This window comes from Dermacentor silvarum, chromosome 1, assembly GCF_013339745.2.
Source record: "Dermacentor silvarum isolate Dsil-2018 chromosome 1, BIME_Dsil_1.4, whole genome shotgun sequence".
NCBI lineage: Eukaryota > Metazoa > Arthropoda > Arachnida > Ixodida > Ixodidae > Dermacentor > Dermacentor silvarum.
The window spans coordinates 292,959,868-292,980,120 of NC_051154.1; the positions used below are offsets into that span (position 1 = coordinate 292,959,868).

General features: G+C 49.8%; 1 protein-coding gene across 1 annotated transcript in view; it reads left to right on the forward strand.

Moving 5' to 3' along the window:
* The first annotated feature begins 2,462 nt into the window (after positions 1-2,462).
* The window catches only part of LOC119437223 (bone morphogenetic protein 1), a 572,373-nt gene continuing 554,582 nt past the window's right edge, over positions 2,463-20,253 (forward strand). Inside the window, exon 1 of the mRNA XM_037704269.2 lies at positions 2,463-3,449. Within this exon, the coding sequence (XP_037560197.1) occupies positions 3,182-3,449 (268 nt within the window). The 5' untranslated portion in view covers positions 2,463-3,181. The remainder of the gene's footprint in view (positions 3,450-20,253) is intronic.

Sequence of the window (20,253 nt, forward strand, 5' to 3'; positions counted from 1 at the left end):
ATCATAAGCATTTTATCCCCAATATCAGAAAAGGAAGCTTCATTACAACTAAAAATTCACGCTTTTAATATATGTAAAAATATTCTCTAAACATAGCGAAAATACCAATAACACGGTTATTAAATTATGCATATATCGTTTTTTTTTCAAAGCCACATAACTATGTAATGTGCATAACACAGGTTACACGTTTAAGTGAACCGGTGAGCCGTTCAAATGAACCGGTTCATTTCTGTGAGCTGAGCCGTTCCGAGTCGTTCACTGAAGTGAGCTGTTTGCCCATCTCTAATGCAGCGGCTATCCTCACAAATTCAGTACCTAAAATATAGCTCTGTCTCTGATTTGGCTGCACTTTCTGAACCATATATACAGTTAATAAGTGCCGCGCACGGTGCTGCTCGTGTTTACGTCATACAAGTGCAGCGCGGTATGCCGGCGCCCCTGGTGGCCTTTGCAAATGGGAGAGAGAAGCGCAGCAAGGAACGAGGTCTGTCGTCTGCTGCGGACGATTGAGCCCATTCGACAAGTACTCGGAAGTACAAGCAAAGGGGAGGACATTTCCTTTTCGTTATTGCAATAGTACTTATCGCAGTAATGCTACGTGGTTGCGATAGAATGGCGGCCATGTATGCTACTTACTTTTTCGTCAGAAAACGCGTCCCACGAAAAAGCCGCTCGAACGTAAGCACTTTAGCGAGTTACAAGCCTTTAGCAATTCACCCTGACAACCGTACAGGCATCGAGCTTGTATATGGCTTCTATATGCCAGCAAAAGAGGAACCGTTGTAACTACCCCTTGGCCATGTCGGCAGCTACCAAGAGCTTGCGCGTCGCCCGTGCTGCCAAATTAGGGAGTGTAGAAGAACGGCTAACTCGGGCTGAGCTAGCTTTGCACGAAGTGAGCAGGAGGCGGAGGAGATTTTAGTGAAATGAAAGGAGCAGAGTGCAGGCAGCGGGCGCTTAACTTTCAAATCAAGGACCGAAGTGCTGCACTCCATGTAATAGCGCAGAAAGTGCAGCCAAATCGATGAGACGTTACATGTCCAGGTAAAACGTGCTTTTTTTTTTTAATCTCCGAACGCGACCCACCAGAAACGCGCTCCTCTAGCTCAGTGGCTGACATTCTGCTGTTGAGAACAATGGGGGCGGGGGGGTTCTCACTCGCTGCTGCGACGTTCCGATGGCGGTATAGAATGTGAAATTAAACCCGCATACTGTGCTTTTGGTGGACCCCAGGTACAGTCAAATTATACTCCGGAACCCCGCCCCTCACTATACGTCGTCTCTCCGCGGCCCGCGAGTTGTTTTGGGACGTTATACCCCATAATTTAATTTTCGACAGAACCAGCCTTTACTAATGACGGAGGACGAAATCTGTGTACATAAAACGAAAGAAAATGCAACCCTTTGTTCACGCGACATGCGTGGCCATTTTGCCGGGCGTTCTACTTTGCTCCAGACTCGCGATGCGCAGCGCTTATGCAGTTGGTGCATACGCGAAAAGCCGTCGTCGCAGAGACAATTACTATACATACGTGTTCGTGCATGCACCCGAGTCGGAAAACAAAAGAGCAAAACTGATTTCCATTCTCTCTCTGCGCCAGAAAACAAAATCATCAGGACCAGGCGACTTTCGTTTCGACTGCGTATATAGCAGAGAAAGAGGGCCACGCGGGCCGAGCCACCACGGGTGCTGGCATGCTGGCGAGTGCTCTGCACTTTAGTCTGCGTGCGGCCAGATTGCCGCGGCAAGCAGCCGACCATATGATGATGGGACCGTGGCGAGGAAGGGAGGAGTGGTGTACGTGCGTGCGTGCGTGTGTGCGCGTAGCAGACAACAGACACCAACCCGGAGAGCAGAAGACGTCGCCGCCTTGTGCGGAGGAGCGGCATCTCTGGGCTGCTTCTACTAAATAGAAAAAAAAAAAAGGGGGGGGGGGGACGAAGAAGAAACGATGAGTCGCATATAACAAGCAAGACGAAGGACGATATAATATAAGGAGATCAGCTAAGGAGGACCGTAGAGAGAAAGGGTGACGGGAACGCACGGGTGTATGCCGTGGGTATCTCGGCGGAGAACACGGTTTCTGACGAGAGAGAGGGGGGGGAGAGAACAAACAGCGGACATTTAAAACGACAGGATGTAATTAAAAAGAGACAGATCAGGGGTTTGGGAGGACGACGCGAGGAGTGCGATGTGGATGCGGAGGCAAGACTTGGAGAGGAGGGAGGGCTCAACTAAGAGTGAGACGGGGAGGGGGAACGGTCGAGGGCGAGGAGGCGGCGCGCGCGCGCAGGCGCGAGCAGCTTGCGAGCGGCGGCGCGCCGTTCCGTTTCGCGAAGTCCGCGACGAGGCGGTGTGGGCGAAAAAGCGCTGAGGGGCAAGCCCACCCCCCCTTCCCTCCGCCGTGGGTTGCTTGAGCGCGCGGAGCGCACCGGCGGCCACACAGAGACGCGTGAGCGGTGGCGTCGGCGGCGGTAGTCGGAGCGCGCGCTCTTCTCTCCTTTTTCGCCGGGCAACGCGCACGCCGCTGGCGGACCGCGTATAACGTCAACACTGCACGCGAGGACAAGCGGCTTGCGCCCGGGCTTTGACTCGGCTGAGGGCGAGGAACCACGTTTCGGTGTCCGCCGGTGGTGTCCGGCCCATGGAGGAGGTCGTCGTGACGGCGTCGTCAGCTGGGCCGGAGCTGTGACCCTCGGCTCGCTTCTCGTTCGTTACATTTTTTTTTAAACTTTCTCCCAATTTTTGTTGTCCGAGCCCGAACGTTTCGGGGGGCTGCGCCGCGCGGAATCGTCGGTGCACGTGTTTTATTTTTGTTTTTATTTTGTTTTTATTTTTTTTTTCGCTTTGTTTTCCCGGTGCGGCGAACCTTGGTCCACGGTCTCGTCGAGCGATACGAAAACGTGCCATACTGTGTCATCGGCGGCCGGTTATCGTTACGGGCTTGACGCTGCACGCCGCATCGTCGTCTGCTATATTCTTCTGACTGTCTGCTGCTGACTCTGACCCAAGAGTGAACGTGGATAACGAGAGCGTGCGCTAGACTACGCGCGTTCACTTTTGGGACCGGTGCTTGTCGTACTTGAAAACGGTGCGAGGGGACTCTTTGTCGAGAGGAATCGTCGCTGGTCGACGGCAGCTCGCTGACACACGGCGACGGCAAGCGACGCTGGCGTCATGACGGGAGCGGATGACCAGAGCTGTTTGGAGGCGTCGTCTGCTAGCGGACGTGCGCCCGACGGGCCGCTCCACCGCGGCGTGGTCTCCAGAGACGGTGCTTCTCCGCATCTTGTGACATGGCTGCTGGTGTCGGTGCTCTTTGTGCTGTGCTTATTGGCCGCCGAGAACCGCGTGGACGCGAGACATTTCACGGCGGACGAGCTACTGCGGACCAAGTTTCCGATGAGGGTCTCGGACGACCTAGACCTTGATCCCTGCAAATCAGGTGGGTGGTGCGGAAGTGCGCGCTTTCTTTTATTTTTTACTCAAACTCTGTAGCTGTCTAGGTCCGTGAGTGGGCGAATTCGCTTCTCGCGTTAGTCACGTGGGAGTCGACAATTTCGCGCCCCAGAAACTCGCCTCTGCGGTACAGTCGGCAGGGCTTCGGTACACTGCCATGTTTGGCCCTTCAGTGGGCGGGGAAATGCGCATGCAACGAACCGTTCTGAATGAAGAATGCGAAGAGAACGAGCGACTGGGAATCAAAGCGAGAAAACATAAGCAAGCGGTGCTAGCAGACGGGGACTCCGCGTAAGAAGCGCTGGCGATCGGAATATTCGTGTGCTTGCGTTAATAGTTGCGATGATACTGGACTATCCAGATATGTCGCTATGTTATATCAATGCGCACTACATGTGCTATGTGTACTGCGCATTGATTCAATGCGACCCGATTAAATGCATGACTGCGCTCGACTTTCTGGTGAAAAAAAAAATGATGTTCAATGGATGAAAAAAAATAAGACTAACCATCTTAGGGATAGATGACAAATCGGTAATCGTACAAGAACCTTACATACGTTTAAACTGCTGATTCGGAACATGGGAGCACCAGTTCCACACTGTTCTTTTTTTTTTTATTCCAAGCGTTGCTCTTTGTAGTTCTTATTCAAAATTGGCGACCATTTTTTTCATTACGTTCTTGGTCCACTTTTAAGCATAAACCCGGAAGTATTCTTTAGGTTTAAAGAAATGATGATGATTATCTTTGGCAGTTATCGTTGACAAGAAAGGAAGCTTATCCTGACAGCGTTATGTTGGAGTCGTTTAGTAAAGAGAATCTTGTTTCTTTATTCATTTTTTATTTCCTGGATTTTGCTTGAAATGTAATTAGAAAGGCGTGCGGAAGAAGCGTGTAGCATATGCTCGTGCCGTAGCTCCTTCCGAGTGAACGTTGTTTGGAAGCCTCATCATCAGAACGCGACTTCGTGTTTCGTCGCAATAACTCGTGGAAGGCGTTTCAACTTGTGTGTTGATCGACACAGTGAAATAACTCGACGCAGTATTTTTCTTGTAGACGTCAAGTAGGCTTACCGACACGCATTACAATTTAACAAACGTTTCCTCTATAGGTTGCGTCATTATCGGGTCGCCGAACAGCGATCGAGAGGAGCAAACGCTAGCGCATTTTACGGGGCACGAAACGAAGATTATTAAGGCTGCTTTCCGGTCGCGTCGTACAGCAGGAAAGTCATAAGCTAGAGCATTATCATCTAATATCTGTGTTGATATTTATTTGTAATTTCTAATCGGGACGGCTGAATATACACTCGACTCCATGTGCAGGCCGTGGCCAGTTGTGTCGATCTCATTTGCGTCGGTATTGTGCAATAACATTCGGACAGGTTGCGCGTACGATGCGAGACTGAGAATGGCAGGGGCTCTATCAATAGACAAGCTAGGTAATGTGCCTGAATATTTGGTTGACGAAAAAACCACTGGGAGAGGTCGCAGCCCTTTGCGCAGTGGGAGAGTTCGCTGATCCTTCCTATTTGCTCAACTTTAGACGAGTGGCTGCGACGATAACGTGTGGCACATATCTCGGTCGATACTGCCGTAAGTGGAGCTTCGGCAGGAACGCTTACGATTGGGCTCGGCCAATAAATGCAAAATACATCTGTTATGCGGGGGGAGGAGTTGACCCTCATAGCCGGGTCGTAACAGTGCCGTAAGCGGTGTGCGTGCACAAACACCTTTTCAAGAAAAGCTCCCAACGTCAGCGTCGTATGCGTCACTATATATTGAGGAAAACGACGACGAAATAAAGTTCACAAGAGCAGCTTGGGCTTGTTTGCACGTATCGTCGAAGCAATAGCGCATTCTTGAGACAGAGGAGGAAAGACAACGCTCGCGTTGTCTTGCCTCCTCTGTCCCTGTCTCAGGAATGCGCTATCGCTCCGACAAAATAAAGTTCATCGAAGCTCAATACATGTGCGCGCAGCCATCAAAGTGCAGAAAGCACTCGGCTTCTTAATGCGTCGTGATGAAATAAATATTCATCGTGCCAACCTGACTATTACACTGCCCTACAATACATGCAGTGCATGGACCATATTTTCGCCTTTTTCATTCCAACTCTCCTGGGTGCCTATGCACAAGTGACCTTGAAAAAAAATTTCGGGACTGTTCGGTTGAGTGGGAGGTCGGTAAAGAACGCAGTTCTGTGCCTCCAGAGCTGGCGTTCCGCGCCGAACCCACCACCTCCTCCCTCCCACGCCCATTTAATTCGCGGTCCCGCAACCGGCACTTACACGCTGCACATGCGTGTATGCAGTGCGTGCCCGAAGGGCGATTGTCCCGACGAGCTGCGTCCACTCTCTCGCGAGCCGAAACGCAAGCAGAAACAATGTATTATTATACGGCGCTGCCCCGGAGGACCATGGCTGGCCACGGGGGCTCCCCTCTCGCTCTGCGTTGGTTTGCAGCGACAGAGCCCGCTTCGTGGGCCTGCACCGGACCGCCTACACCGCATCTCATGCTAAATGCACTCACTTTTCAGCGGCGCTCGTTAACATCTCGGGGTATAGTTGGTTCTGTTCGCTTCTCCTTTTTCGGCGTGCGCGTGTGCGTTTACAATAATTTGAATGAAATTGTGGGTTTCAACGTGGTATAACACTGACGTGCTTATCAGGCACGCCGTAGTGGGGGGGGGGGGGGGGGGGGCACTCCAGAATAATTTTGACACACCTGCGCGGTTCTTTAACGCGCACCTAAATCCAAGTACGCGGGCATGTTTTTCCAGTTTGCTCTCATCGAAGTGAGGCCGCCGCAGACGGGATTCGAACGCGCGACCTCGAGCTCAGCAGCGCGCGCCACCATAGCCACGGTTGTGTGTGTGTGTGTGCCCGTACGTGCGCGTCTGTGTGTGCCTGGTCGGCAATAGCAGGCGACGACGATTGCTTGACGTCTGAATTGTTCTATACTCCGAACGAAGAAACGTTACAATCTTTTTTTTTTTCTTTTTTTTCCCTGTAAAACATGGGCCGATACCGAGGGTATAGTGCACCACCGTGTGTGTGTGTGTGGCCAAGTTCCCGCGCACACAGGAGGTGTTTCCTCGCGGCGTTAGCCCGCCGCCTTTTTCGATGTTTGCTGCTGCCTTTCGTTCATTCGACCCTTCATCTCCTCGGCGGGGCCCGGCGTACAGCAGCGGCTTCTTCGGGATAGCGCGTGGCGCGCGACCTAATCCCTCGATCGGCCTTAGCTGCTGCGCCGGATGGTGACGAGAAATCCTCGTTGTGCCGGCCTGCAGGCGCGGACACGGCTGTTTTTGGCCAAGGCTGGGGCTGGCGCCTTCCTCGCCCTCCTGTCAGCGCGACGCTCTCATCCTGGGCTTCACCGCGCCCCGCTTGCATCCTCCCCCCACCCTTCGCGTCGTCGCTGTCTCGCCGTTTCGTATCGGGATGAGGCGAAGAGCGTCGATAAGCGGAAGATAGACAGGATGTTCGCTTGTCTCGTAGTAAGACGTAGCGATGGCGTCAGCGCTGGTCAGTGTGGGGAGGAGGACGGTTGTTTCCGTTCGCGACGCGTTTCAGCTACAGATGTTTCCTGGCCAGGAGTGAGAAAAACCCGAAAGCATTGTGCGCGTAGAGACGATGCTGGCGCGAGGAAATACGCGGTCTGTAGCAGGCCGACGCGTCGATGGCGAAGTGCGTTCACAGCGCGGATGAATTGCAGACTTTGGACAAGGATGACCGAACCAAGCGATTAATGATACGGCTGCGTTTTCGCGCTGTCTCTGTGTAGTTCTTGGTTTTTCTGCGGGCACCAAATTTATTGTTCTATTTTTTTAATTATGAAAAGAAGGAAATCAACGCGGAAATTGCCGTATATAGGTAAACTTTATTGGCATTCTCATCAAGTATCCTTGTTTTCTCGCCATTTTTTTCTACTAATTTTATTAGTTCTAGTCAATCTCTTTGTGTCCAATCCCCCTCGCGGGTAAGCGCCATGTTATCATGAAATTAACACCAACAAGCTATTAGCTGTCACCAGTTTGGGGACGTGCATTGTGGCCACCCGTATGAATTTACGCCACTTTGAACTTTCTTCTTACTCACCGTGGTAGCTCAGCGGATGGCGTTGCTCCGAGTTCGATCTCGGCCGCGGCCGCCGCACTTCGATGGGGCCAAAGTGCAAAAATTCTCGTGTACTTAGATTTAAATTCACGTTATAGAATCCCAGGCGGTCAAAATTATTCCCGAGTCCCCCACTATACGGTGCGCCTCATGATCATATATTCGTTTTGGCACGTAAAACCCCAGATTCATTTTTAGCTCGCGTATTTATAAAATAAGTTCAGTGACCGTCTTTTGTGAGGATGCATATCATTTCTATTTTTTAAAATTCTTCTTCATTCACTAGCACGACGCCGCGTCGCCGCTATCATGATCGCTATCGGCCACACGCCGGTCCGGAGAAGATGGCAAACGACTAGAAGAGTAGAAGAATAATTCTCAAAAAAAAAAAAAAAAAAAAAGGAACTGCGGCCCCAGAAATGATTTTGTTATTGGGATGATCACATTACGTTTTCAAAAGGGGACTTCATTTCGCGCTCCGATGTCGGCGGGACTGCAAAAAACAATAATAATAATAAAATAAAATTAAATTAAATAAAAATAAAAAGCGCCCGTGCATTGAGTTCTGTCCGCGTGCATGTTGATGAACTCCAGTTGCCGGGTAATGAATCCGGATCCCTCCACTATGTATACGGCGTCTCCGGAAGGTCTCTGTGTTGCTTCGCGACGTTGTAAACCCCATGAATCAATTACCAGTCCTATCTGACTAGAGCAGGTGAACAGCTGCGTCAAAAGTTTGCTCCCTGCAGTGAAGCGCACGTTTGCTTCTTTTTACTTTCTAAAGACCACCACGTGTTTACGGATGAACATGCTGCAATGATATGCGCTCCTTCGAGGCCCCCCCCTCAGTGAAGGTCGAAGCAGCTACACTTGTGTTGTTTCACATCGTTGTTGCACATCGTGCAAAACACGCATCTTGTGGCGTACGTTAAATTCTTGTACTTTTCAGTAGACTTCATTCGAAATTAACCGCATAAACGACTCCAAATGGAGTGCAACGACAGAAACCCAGCCTTGGCCCTTCAAGTGCACGCATAGTCGAGCCCGAAAACAAAAGATAACTGATAAGGAGGCGAAATCTCGGAAAGAGAACAGAAACCGCCGTGAGCCCTTAGACATTCGGTTTAACAACCCATTGCCGCTATAGCCGATCGGAAATAGCCAATTGGCTATAGCCTTTTTCTTTGCCGGAAATACGCGCCTCTATCTAAGAAAAAAAAAAAAAAAAAGAACTCAACTCCTTTCTTCTTCAACTCAGTTCTATTGACTCGGACTTAGGCGAGCTCAAGTTTGCCGTTGTCGTCTCTCGCGCGTCCTTCGCCCTCGCCGATCGCGCAGTTGTTTGCTTGCCTCCTTAGATTTATTTATTTCTTATTACTCTTTTATCCTGTGATCCTCTTTGCGTATGCTGTGCGTGCCCGGTTGAGCCGCGCGTGTGATGCGATCATCCGAGAGAAGGCGCTGACAAGGCGTAGCCCGCTGATTTAAGGTCCGAGATATAAACTATACTCCACTGCTTGTCTGCGCTCCCTGCACCTCTTTCCGAGCTCGCGTGGCTCCTTCCGACCAAATCTCTCTCTCCTTGTCCTCTATCCCTTTATTATTATTTTTTTTTGTCCGCTACCTCTCTGCCTCCTCCTTCTTCTCTCTCTCCCTCTTTTTCTTTCGTTTTCAAGGGAAATCTGCCACTTTTGCCTAGGTAAGAAAGAACTTCTCCGTTTGAGTGTCCCGACGACACTCGACAGAGTCTCTGTTCTTTCGCGGCGCCCCTTATCTCACCCTTGTTTATTTATCTCTTTCTTTTTTTCTTTTCTGGCTCCTGCTTCTCATATTTTTCGTCTCCTTATCGCTCGCAGCGCACTCCCTTCTTTACTAAGCCCTGCTTGCAGCAGCAGCGCCAGTAGAAGTGTTACCCAAAACTGCTACGAAAAAAGAAATAGAGAGAGAAAGAAAGAGACCTGCTGTAGAGAAAAATAATGAGAAGGCAAAAGGAAGGAGCGAATGAAGCAAGGTGGATTATAGGGGAACGGGAGACGTAAATGTGTAAGCGCAGTGAATGGAACACAAACCAAAACAAAAGACAAAAAAAAAAAAAAAACATTGCACAAAAAAAAGGGGGGGGGGGGAACGGAGGTGGCTTGAAAGGGGCCACGAACGGGACACCATACCGAGGAAAACGTGACACTAGAAATGGCTTGAGACGTGAACGAAAGAACGAGTCAAATGCGGGGGAATACACAAATGAAGAAACGACAATAGACTCGGTATAACGGCATAGCATCGGGTTTCGGAATGCGTGGTACGAGCTCTCAGCTGGAGGCGGGAGGGGGGGGGGGGATCAGGAAATTGGGGGGAGGTGAAGAGAGGGCCGTTATCCACGGGAGGAGATACGCGCAGAGGGGGACGCTCGCTCCACGCGAAGAGCGCGAGAGACAGTTGTCAGTTTGCGTTCGCGGGCGCGCCGGCAAGGTGCGAAATTGGCGGGAAAAGGCTCTTGACGGGGCCGCCCACCTTCGGACGACAAGCGGCGAGGGCCCCCCTCTTTCTTTGTTCCCGCGGCGGCTCCGGCGTCGCTGTTGTTGGCGTAGGTGCTCAGATCTCCCCGCCCCCCTCCTCATCTTCGCTTCGCCTACACTTCGTGAGGGTGTAACGAAAGCCGAGGTATAGGAAGAAGGGGAAGAACAAGGGTTCGTCCAGAGCGCTCCACATAATCGCGCCGCCGAAAGGGGTAATCGCCGCTCAGGAAAAAGAAAGAAAAGCGAACGAATGTGCGCGAAATTTCGGGTTGTGAAGCTGGGCCTCGGGCGGGAAAGGAAATCGAACATCGATGGTGGGCCGAAGGTAGGAAAGTAGTGTCCCTACAGTGGGAGGAAACGGGGCGCCGCCCTGGGCGCTGAAATAAAGTTAAAGGGAGCGGGAAGGGGAAAAAAATAAAGGAAAGCGACGCGCAACTTAGTTTCCCGGCTTCAAGAGCAGCGCTTGGTTCTCAAAGGACGTGCGCCTCTCCCTCTGTCCCTGAAAAATTCTCCAAATAAATCTAGAGCCGCAGTAACGAAATATTGAAGAAAGCGCCGGAAGAGAGCCGCTGAGTAAACCTCTTCTTCCACATCCCACCCACTCTCACTGTCTGCACTTTCACGTGCCTGTTTTCACGTGTGTGTGAGCGATAGAGCGTAGTGTGTGAGCATGTGCTCTTTTCTTTTTTTGTTCTTCCTGCTACGGCGCTTCGACATTTGCACCTACGAGGAGTGCGGCAATCTCGCGGGATTAACCTATCCGTGGTCACGCGTCGCGCAAACAAAGCGCTCGGAGCAATTGTGCTGGCTAAGTGCTGGCAGCTCTGAGCTCGATTCCCGCCATACATTGAGTGCTTACCCGCGTGCCAATGCCACTGCCATCGAATCTGGAAGACCCTCTGTCGGAAGGACAGGGAACGCGGTTTTCCTTATTACGAGCCAAGCGAGGACTTTTATGGTTGCCGACGATGAGATTAGCCGAGAGTGCAAGCGGCGAGAGTCGTTAATCTCGATGCGCCGGGTACTCGGGATGAAATGAAGCCCATCGAGACCGGTAGCAGCACGATAGTCCATTGCTAAAAACCATCTCATTGGCATGCCAAGAACATTGCTGATGACGATCATATAATAGAGGCTTGTTTACGCCGAGTAAAACGAGCCTGTAAAGCTGATTCGGCCCTGTTCTCGCTATAGTGTACACGCGTTCGTTGTTGTTGTTGCTCTTACCATTACCGGCCGCGGTTGTTAAGATGTTAAGAACGCCACGATGGCTTTCTGCTGCTGCGAACGAGGTCGCGTATTCGATTTCCTACCACGGCTGCTCTGCATTCCGATTGGGGTGGAATGCAAGAACTCTCCTGTACCGAGTTCACATCGTCAGTATACGTCAGGCCATTTCCGTACACTGCAAGACGAACGCGTCTCCCAGCGGCCCCCAGTTACCGCGGTCTCGTGCCAGCTGAGCCCATGTTATGCCTGCAGATTTCCTCAGTTCATCCCACCACCTAATCCTGTGCTGTCCTCGACTGCGCTTCCCTTCTCTTGGCAACCATTCTGCATCTCTAATAAACCACTGGTTATCTACAGAGTTTTATTATCTGCGGGTTAAAGATGTGATCAAAACTAATCCGGAGCTCTTTACTGCGCGGCGTCTTTCAAAGCCACAGTGTTGCTTTGTTACGTGGAACACCATGAACGAAACAACTGTTCCCCTTGTTATGGCCTGTACGTACGCTGACGTGCCCTAACAACGGAGCCTGGACTGAGGCCACCTGCTTATTAATCCACGGAGCGACAATCAAGTTCTCTCTCTCTCTCTCTATAATAAGTCCTTGTGAAAAGCTTCGGAGCCACTCCTCGATTAAGAACTGTCGCCTGACCGTTATCAAGAGATCCTGTAGCACGTCGTTCATGGAGAAGCATATTATTATGTTTAGCACTGCACCTTTGAATCTATGGGGCTATCGAGCAACAGAAACTTCGACAGGGGCCCCAACATGACATACGCGTTGTCTATCGCTCCGAACTTTTGGGAAATACTATGCTTCCCATTAATGTATATGTGAGTCATTGTTTTCAATGAATACGTCGTCTATCTCTTCGCACTATCGATTGCCGATTGCTTGTTTACCTTAGCATTTGTCTAGGTGATTCCACTCCCACTCTTCTTAGGTTCATCTTTATTCATCTTGCCCCCAACTTCAGTCTGCATTGCGTTCTTGCCAATGTACAGCTCTCATTTTTCTTATCACGGGACCAAACCAGTCTCATTCTTTCCTTTAGAACTTTAGCACATAATGCCCACTACGTTGGCCGTCTCTCGAATATGGTCATTTCGAAACGCTATAGTGTCCTGTCAAATACCATGTCATATAGAGCCGCATGACAAGAGCGCGGGGTGCTGCAACCAAAATAACCTGTGGAAGAGTAGAAGTGCAAAAAATAAGTAAAACGGACACTATTTTACATTTACCAAAGCCAATAAAAGACATAGGTACTCCCTATTCTCGGGTAAGTGCGAAGGCAGGTTCATAAAGCACCAAATTAACTAATAAATGGCGCGTGAAGTTGCCTCTATTTCGCGACAAGTCGGATGGCGTCGTCAACAAAGAACGGGAAGCGTGAATTATTCCTTCCTTTCAAAGGGAAGCCGGTAGCGCAGCGCACCCAGCTGCCTTGCGGATGATCTCACCGTGTATGCACGCATGTGCCAGTGTATACGTCACGGATATCCACGAGTGTACCGCTTGTCTACAACAGCACTGTGAGAATCGTTTCCGTAAGCTTTATCGATCCACTCCCACCACTCTAACAGCCGGTGTGCTTTTTTCGTACCGCAACACGCAAGAACACACGAAGGAAGCAGTAACCCCGACCGCTTAATGGATGCTATATCGACGCTGAATCGTGCAAGATCCGGGAACGTTCGTTTCTGTCCGTGTGGCGCGAACCTCCTTTAGCCCAAAACACGAGCGTTCGCTCGTTCACATCTAGAGGCGAGCCATTACGTTTATTGCACCCACAACCGCGCGGCTTTGTCGGGTCTGACTCGCACTGCGGACCGATGATCGCGCCGCTAGCGTCGATTGATGGGCGTCGGAGGGAGAGAGAGTACGCGCGTGGTGGGTGGAAGTCTCTCGCGTGCACGATGACGTGCAGGTGTGACGAATTATGCATGAAGGTGCCGTTACGAGTATACCAGGCGCATGGCCCAAACGTGCAAACAAACAAACGAAAGTGCAGACGTTACCCGCGGCGAACAACGTTGAGTGATGAGTTGCGAATGGGTGGAAAAAACTGGGCCGAGTCGGAAGATATCGCACTTAGCGCGCTAAGGAACGCTAACTTGTCGCGTCTCGACTTCATCTTGTCCGCATTCTACTACGCGCCGCACAAAATGAACATTATGTTATAGAGAAATACCAGCTAAACAGAAAAAAAAAGAAAAAAAAAAAAAAAAAAAAGCTAACTTCGGTTAGTCTCCCACCCGGCATCCTTCACCGTTGGACAGAGTTGTAAAGTGGCGAAGCGCATGCGTAGGCGCGTGCGCGCGCACGATAGCGATTTCTTGCACCACCAACAAAGAATGAAAAACCTCGGAGAGAGATAGAAACAAAAAATGTATCAGACAGAGACACTGAGTGACTCACAATAACGCATCAACTCGATGAAGAAGAAAGAGACGCCGCTTGGACCTCGGCGAACGCCCCGGGCGTCGCGCGAGAGAGCAAAACCACGTGTCAGGCGGAGCCAGCCGTCGGGGGCCGCGCGCCGCTATAAAAGTTTTAGCGCGGGTCCGTCGCGCGCCGTGGCTGCCAGAGAGACAGACGGAACAGTGACGTCGCCCCTTCTCTCTGCCAGGCTCTTTTGTGTCCCTTTGCTGGATCTGCTGCTGCTGCCGCCATCCGGCGACTCTTCTACCGCAAACCTTTTGCACTGCCGCTCCGGTCGCGTCGCGCAGCCAGCGTGACTTCTGACAGACACAACAATGGCGGGCCGCGACCACGATGACGCCGCCGTCTGTGACTTCGTCAGAGCACGGACTGTGGGCCCGAGCGGCGGAAGCGCGGGCGAGCGGAAAGAAGCGAGAAGAGGGGCCCCACCTCTTTATTTGCGTGCCTTTCATGCTAAGCTCCGCGCATTTCGTCCCCTTGTTTCCCTAAATACGAACCGGGTACAGTGAGCAGGCGTTGTTGTCTGCGCCGCTTTTTTCGACGTATCGCCCCTTTGCAGGGCCGCGAGTGATACACGGTTGGGAGGAAATTAGCAACCCGCGTAGGCAGATTTTGGATGCGAACGATGCGCGCGATAAGAGAGAGCATTCATTCATTTATTCACCCGCCTCGGTGGATCCGCGGCTATTCATTCATTTACCCGGCGTGGTGGGTCAGTGGCTATTCATTGATTCATTCATTCATTCATTAGATTCATTCATTCATTCATTCATTCATTCACCCACCGTGGTGGATCAGTGGTAATGGCTTTGTGTGGCTGAGCACGGAGTCGCGGGTTGGATTTCCATCTGCGGCAGCCGCATTCCGATAGCGGGAGTATGTAAAAACACTCGTGTATACTAACATTTAGGTGCGTGTTAACTAACGTGTACCTAAATTAATATGGAGCCTCCCATTACCACGTAACCATGCGGTTTGGGACGCCGTCAAAGCCCACGATTTAATTTTAATTTTTAATTAGTTCATTCGTTCATGCATTTCGTCCTGCCTTTTTCGCTGCGTGTGCCTCTCCGTGGCTTTGTGCCCTTCTTGCCTTCCATCGACAGCACATTTTTTTCCGCACGACCTGCAGGCAGCTGACAGCGGCGAGAGTCGTAAATCGGCGCGACACCCATGCGGCGGTCCATTGTCGTTGGCGACTAGCCCTGTGACGTCAGCGGTATGCACCGCATAATGAGAGAAGCATCGAAGGACACTTGGGGGGCACGAGAGAGAAAGGTCTCGGCCGACATTATTATATGACGCAAGCCGGTGCATTACAGCCACCCGACGTGCACGAAAAAAGAACAAAAAATTAGAAGAGTAAGCGACGGCAGGCGTGGTGGTAGTATTGCCGCCGTCGCCGGCATTCGCGGTCTCCTGTTGCCGGGCACCTTGAATGCGTCGACGACATGGGACACCGCGTTGGCGTAAAGTCCGCCCAGTGAGTAAACAGACGAGTCAGATAACTGGCTGCGAGCGTGAAGCTGTCCCACAGCTGCGCACCACCCCTGTTCGGGTTTGGACAGGATGCCGACCCGCTGTGCTTTTGAATGTCCTTTTGTTTCCGCCGTCCACGTAGCACGCCTTGCTGGGGTATAGGGAGGTACAAAAGCATGCCGACTCGGCGTCAGTTAAAATTTTACGCTGTGTTCACTGGCTGTCTGCGCGAGCTTAACCGATCGCAATTCGCTTTAAATATTCGGTTCACCTGCCGAGAGGCCCGCATCAGAGTTTTAGTTTATTTCTAACCAATAATAACGATTTCCTCCTCCTCACCTGGCCGTGAACGTACAATATGCTTCACTTCTTTAGAATAGCGTGAGTTGACTGGGCGGATATTGGCTAGCTGAAAAAAGTCTCTTTTCCGAACACGTCGTTGCAAGAGTGCGCTTCTTTTATTATCATTGGTAGCTTATTGACTGTGTGCAAGGTGGTGCCTGTTAGACGGCACCGGCAGCTGGTGTGTTGTTGGAACATATACTGCCGGCGAGCAAACGTTAAACGTGCGCACGATTTTGCGCTGCTGTAAAAGAGGGAGTGCCTGAACACTGCTCAGACAAGTACCCGCTGAACATTAGAAGCGACCATCTCGGTCTATTTTTCTCGTTCTCGTGATTTCAATCACTTACCGATAACCCGTCAAAAATTATCCGTCGATGAAGCTTCCATTAATGCTCTCTGGGTAGCAATTAATTTTTCGCATTTGCAAAGGCGTCTCTCTATTATACAAATTTCGGAAACAAAAAAGTAATACAGGGGTAGTAAGCACCACAAATGTATGTAGAAAGGAGGATACACGAGTACATATATATATATATATATATATATATATATATATATATATATATATATATATACATATATAAGCTCTTCAGTGAGTTGAGCCAGTTTATATGCACAATTTCAAATTTTCATCATTCTTGATTCACCCTATCACAACCTCATTCACCTTCATTCACTATCATTTACTCTTCATTATCTTAGCTAACTCTATCTCATCATTAACTTTCATTTCACTCCTATCACCCAACCAAACGCCTTTAATTCACCATCAATTAACTGTTAATTCACCTCTCTGTATACCCATTATCACTTCCGTTCACTTGTTTAATCATCCTTCCACCCTTAATCGCGGTGTTGTGCGCAATATCGCCTCTCATCCTAAGAGGACCATATCGTGTCGACGACGCGGTTTTGAAACGGCCTTGAAGCGGAGACCGCACCATGGCCGGTATTTTGTAGCGATGCCTTTCCGATGCTATAATGCCCTTTCGCGCTTGGTCAGTGGTCAGAGCGACGGTCCCCTCACGTTATCAACGGGATCAGCCGGCCGTGAGCGGTAGATGATAAGACGAGTATAGAATAAAGCATAACGCATCGCTAAAAATACCGGCCCATGAGACATACAAGCCTTATATAATGGTTTAAATATTTCCCTTCCACGGTGGAAGGCGCAGTAGTACTGTTTCCTTTTTCCGTGAATTATACGTGGCCTGTGGGCTGGCTAATGGATGCTGTCGGGTAATCAATGATTGCTTTGGAGCCGATTTCTCAACAGCAGCACTGTTTGGATGCCATAACAAGGAACCTCATAACCAGCTCTGAGTAATACTCTATTTCGATCAGCTATTTCTTTCGCGCTCGTCACAATTGTTAAGTTTAAGTAGGATTCCTAACAAGTTTAATACTGAGCATGTTTCTTTTTACTTAATCATGACGGCGTTCTTGCTGGAAAAAAAGATTTGTAAAACATTCAGAGCCCTTCCTCTGTGGAGAAAATGGAGGTAAGGGACGCTTAGTGGCAAGACGACACTGTCGCAGGCGTTCCGCTTCGTTTGCCCCAAACTCAGGGTCGGCGGCTCTTCGCTGACGTTTGGCCTCAACATCGCGCTCCCGCAACTCGGGGTCCGCGGCTCTTCGATGACGTTTCGCCTGGGCTTCGGAAGCCCTCACGCTAGAATCGGACGACAAGTTTCGCTTACCCCAATTTTCTCAACAGGATAACGGCTGGTGATTTTGTCTCTTTTGGTCCCACGTGTGACAACGGTAGTTGAAGGGCACGTTACAGGTCCCCGAACCCACAGCGGTATGTGCCATTGAGCTTGGACCCTTTCTGCACTATCACCAGGATCGACTCACTTTTCAGCGTGACACCATGCACCACCCCCGCCGAAACTTGTGAGGCTATAAAGCTTCGCTTAAAAATTATAAACAAAAGACCAATAAGCATAGTTTGCTGGCCCATTGACGATAGCCATACTAGGGACTTTTGCTGAATGCATTCGCGATTCCTCCCTTCCCCCCTTTTTTTTTCTTCTTTATTTAAGTATTGTATTCTACTTCCGCGACGACGCCCGTATCATGAGAAAACGATGACAGCAGGCTTTCCGAGTGGCATATGTGAATAGATACACCGAGAACCCAAAGAACTCGGAGCTCTTCTGGTGAAACCAAATTCACTTTTGTGCTTTTGAAATGATATGTGCGTGGTATACGGAATTATGAAAGAAATCAAGAATGTAAAATATGCAGCCTGTTTTGCTCTCTCGAGCAACTTGGTCATCTACTCCCGCGAAAACGTTCACGATGGCGTGTGCAGCTAGACATAGGTATGTACGAGTATATTGGATCATCATCATCATCACCACCATCACCTGCTTGACTCGAGAATGCTAATGTCACAGGGCCAGTCCGGCGCATCCGACTGGCAAGGAAAAGCACCTGCAAAAGTTAACAAATGATGCTTTGTCATCGTTATAACTGTGATAGCTTCATTTCTATTTTCTTCAAACACGCAATATGCCGGCTACGTCTCGGAAAAAAAATTGCCGAAAAAAAGCCCCATAAATGTTTCTCTTCATCCTTGGAACCACAGTGCTGCTGAGTCAAAGGTCTGACTCTACTTAGTTAAGGCAAAAATGGTGGCAAGGGCAAACAGCTATTCTCGTATTCGATCAAAGCTGTGAAAGCCTCCCAGCAGCTCTTTTCGCTTAGTCTTACACCGAAATACAGTACTGCAGGTATCTTGATTAAACGTGTTTTTCTTCATTGGTTACTCTGTTTCTGCTGGTTGGGATATTCGTGTTTGTTCTCGGAAACCAGCGGACGGCGACCAGCCGACTGTCAGCCGTTGCCCGCGAACTCTTCTTTTAGGTAAGCAGCAGATTAGGTATTCACGTTCTAAGGCAAGTCACGCTTTTAATTTCACTTCGGGAGGGAGTGTTGTGGGTGATTATTAGATTACGTAAAGCTGCCCAAAGCGTCTTTTTTTTTCCCCTTTGAGTTTAATGCACATAGTTTCTTTGTTTCTATCTTTCTCTCTTTTTTGCGCACGTTTCAAGTCCGTAATTGGTTGTTTATTTAAATACTTAGATAATTAAAGGAAAAGGAAGGGACCGAAAAAATTACTGCGTCTAGCGCAGTCTACTGACGCCTGAACCGCGATCAGCAGCGTCAAGTCCCCGCTATTCGAATTTGGGCGTAAAGCGACGCGAGTGACTTTCTGAACAGTCTGTGCCGTTGTAATATATTGCTTGAAACGATAAAACGTTTAGCCTTATTGCGGTCATTCAATGAGCCCACATTATTCCGTTATGTAGGTGTAGAGGCCCCCCTGCCCCCGATTTTTATTTCGGTCAGGTTTCTCATCTGTGATCTGTAATACACCCTTTATCGCGTCCTTTTTCACATTTTTATTCTTTCCTGCAAATATTTTTTTTCTTCATTCACCCCCCTTTGCAGAGCTGGCTGGCTACACACTCACTCATGCAAACGTCTTGTTCCCCACCACTAGCTCTATTCTTAGCGCTTTCATTATTACTATTTTTCTTTTCTCGTTGCCTCCTATACCTCCCGATTTGCGGCCTATCACTCAGGGCCAACATTCTATACGAACAGCAGCGACGATGACCACCGCGACAGCGCGCGCTGGTGTTCCCCGCGACGCTGTAAGATGGAGCACGTCTCGTCTTTGGGCCCCGTCGACTCGTCGTCGTCGTCGTCGTATGGCACACCCGAAGCGTTGAGTGCGGGGAGAAAGAATACGTCTCTATATGCGCCGTCGGGTATACGGAAAACAAGGGGGTCCGTGGCAAACCGACAAACGTCCAGAGGATCGGACCGGACAACATGCTCACCGGCGACCGCTCAGTGGTACCCCCCATAGCAGCTTTGCAAACTTGCATGTTTTAACCATGGGGCCTGATTCACAATATGCTGGGGCGCGCTGGGAAGACAAGGGCAGAGGGAGTCACACAAAGGCGCATACTCTGTCCTTGACTTCCAAGTGCGCCCTATATATAGCACAATATGAATTACCACTCCCTCAAGAATCAGCACTCTTTACGAATGCACCGAGCTTTTAGTTCGTAAGTGATTTTTGCCACTGGTTGTCCAGCTTCGCTAACGTGTGTCCAGCATTTAAGATTGTCTGGAATATCCTGTTACGAATAAGTCTAGCGTAATAGAGTTTTGTGAATATTGGCCAAGGTACTACCGCCGAAAAAAAAAAAGTTTACGCACCACGGGATCTCAGAAAACGCTAAATATGCGAGCAGCATTTAAAAGTGGCCATAAACCGTACATCACAATGTTGTTCGCATACACCAGAAATGGGAATACCGGGCTGCGTTTTGAGGCTGCGGATATATTCAGCTTTTTGACAGATCTCTTGGTCCGTAAAGTTTTTTGGTCGATAGTACATGCATATAGCACAGGAAAGGCACCAGGAGACGATAAGGCATTTGGAACACGCACGCACAATGATGTGTATGTATGTATGTGTCTCGTGCATAATTTTATGAGAAACATGGTGCCTTCTTCTCTTGCTCTGTAGCTCACTATTCACAAGCTGAACCAGCAACGAGCTCACATCCTGACTATAGGCAGGCTAGGCAGTGCTATAGGCAGGCTATATACTGTGTATAGTGTACTAGGCGTTGG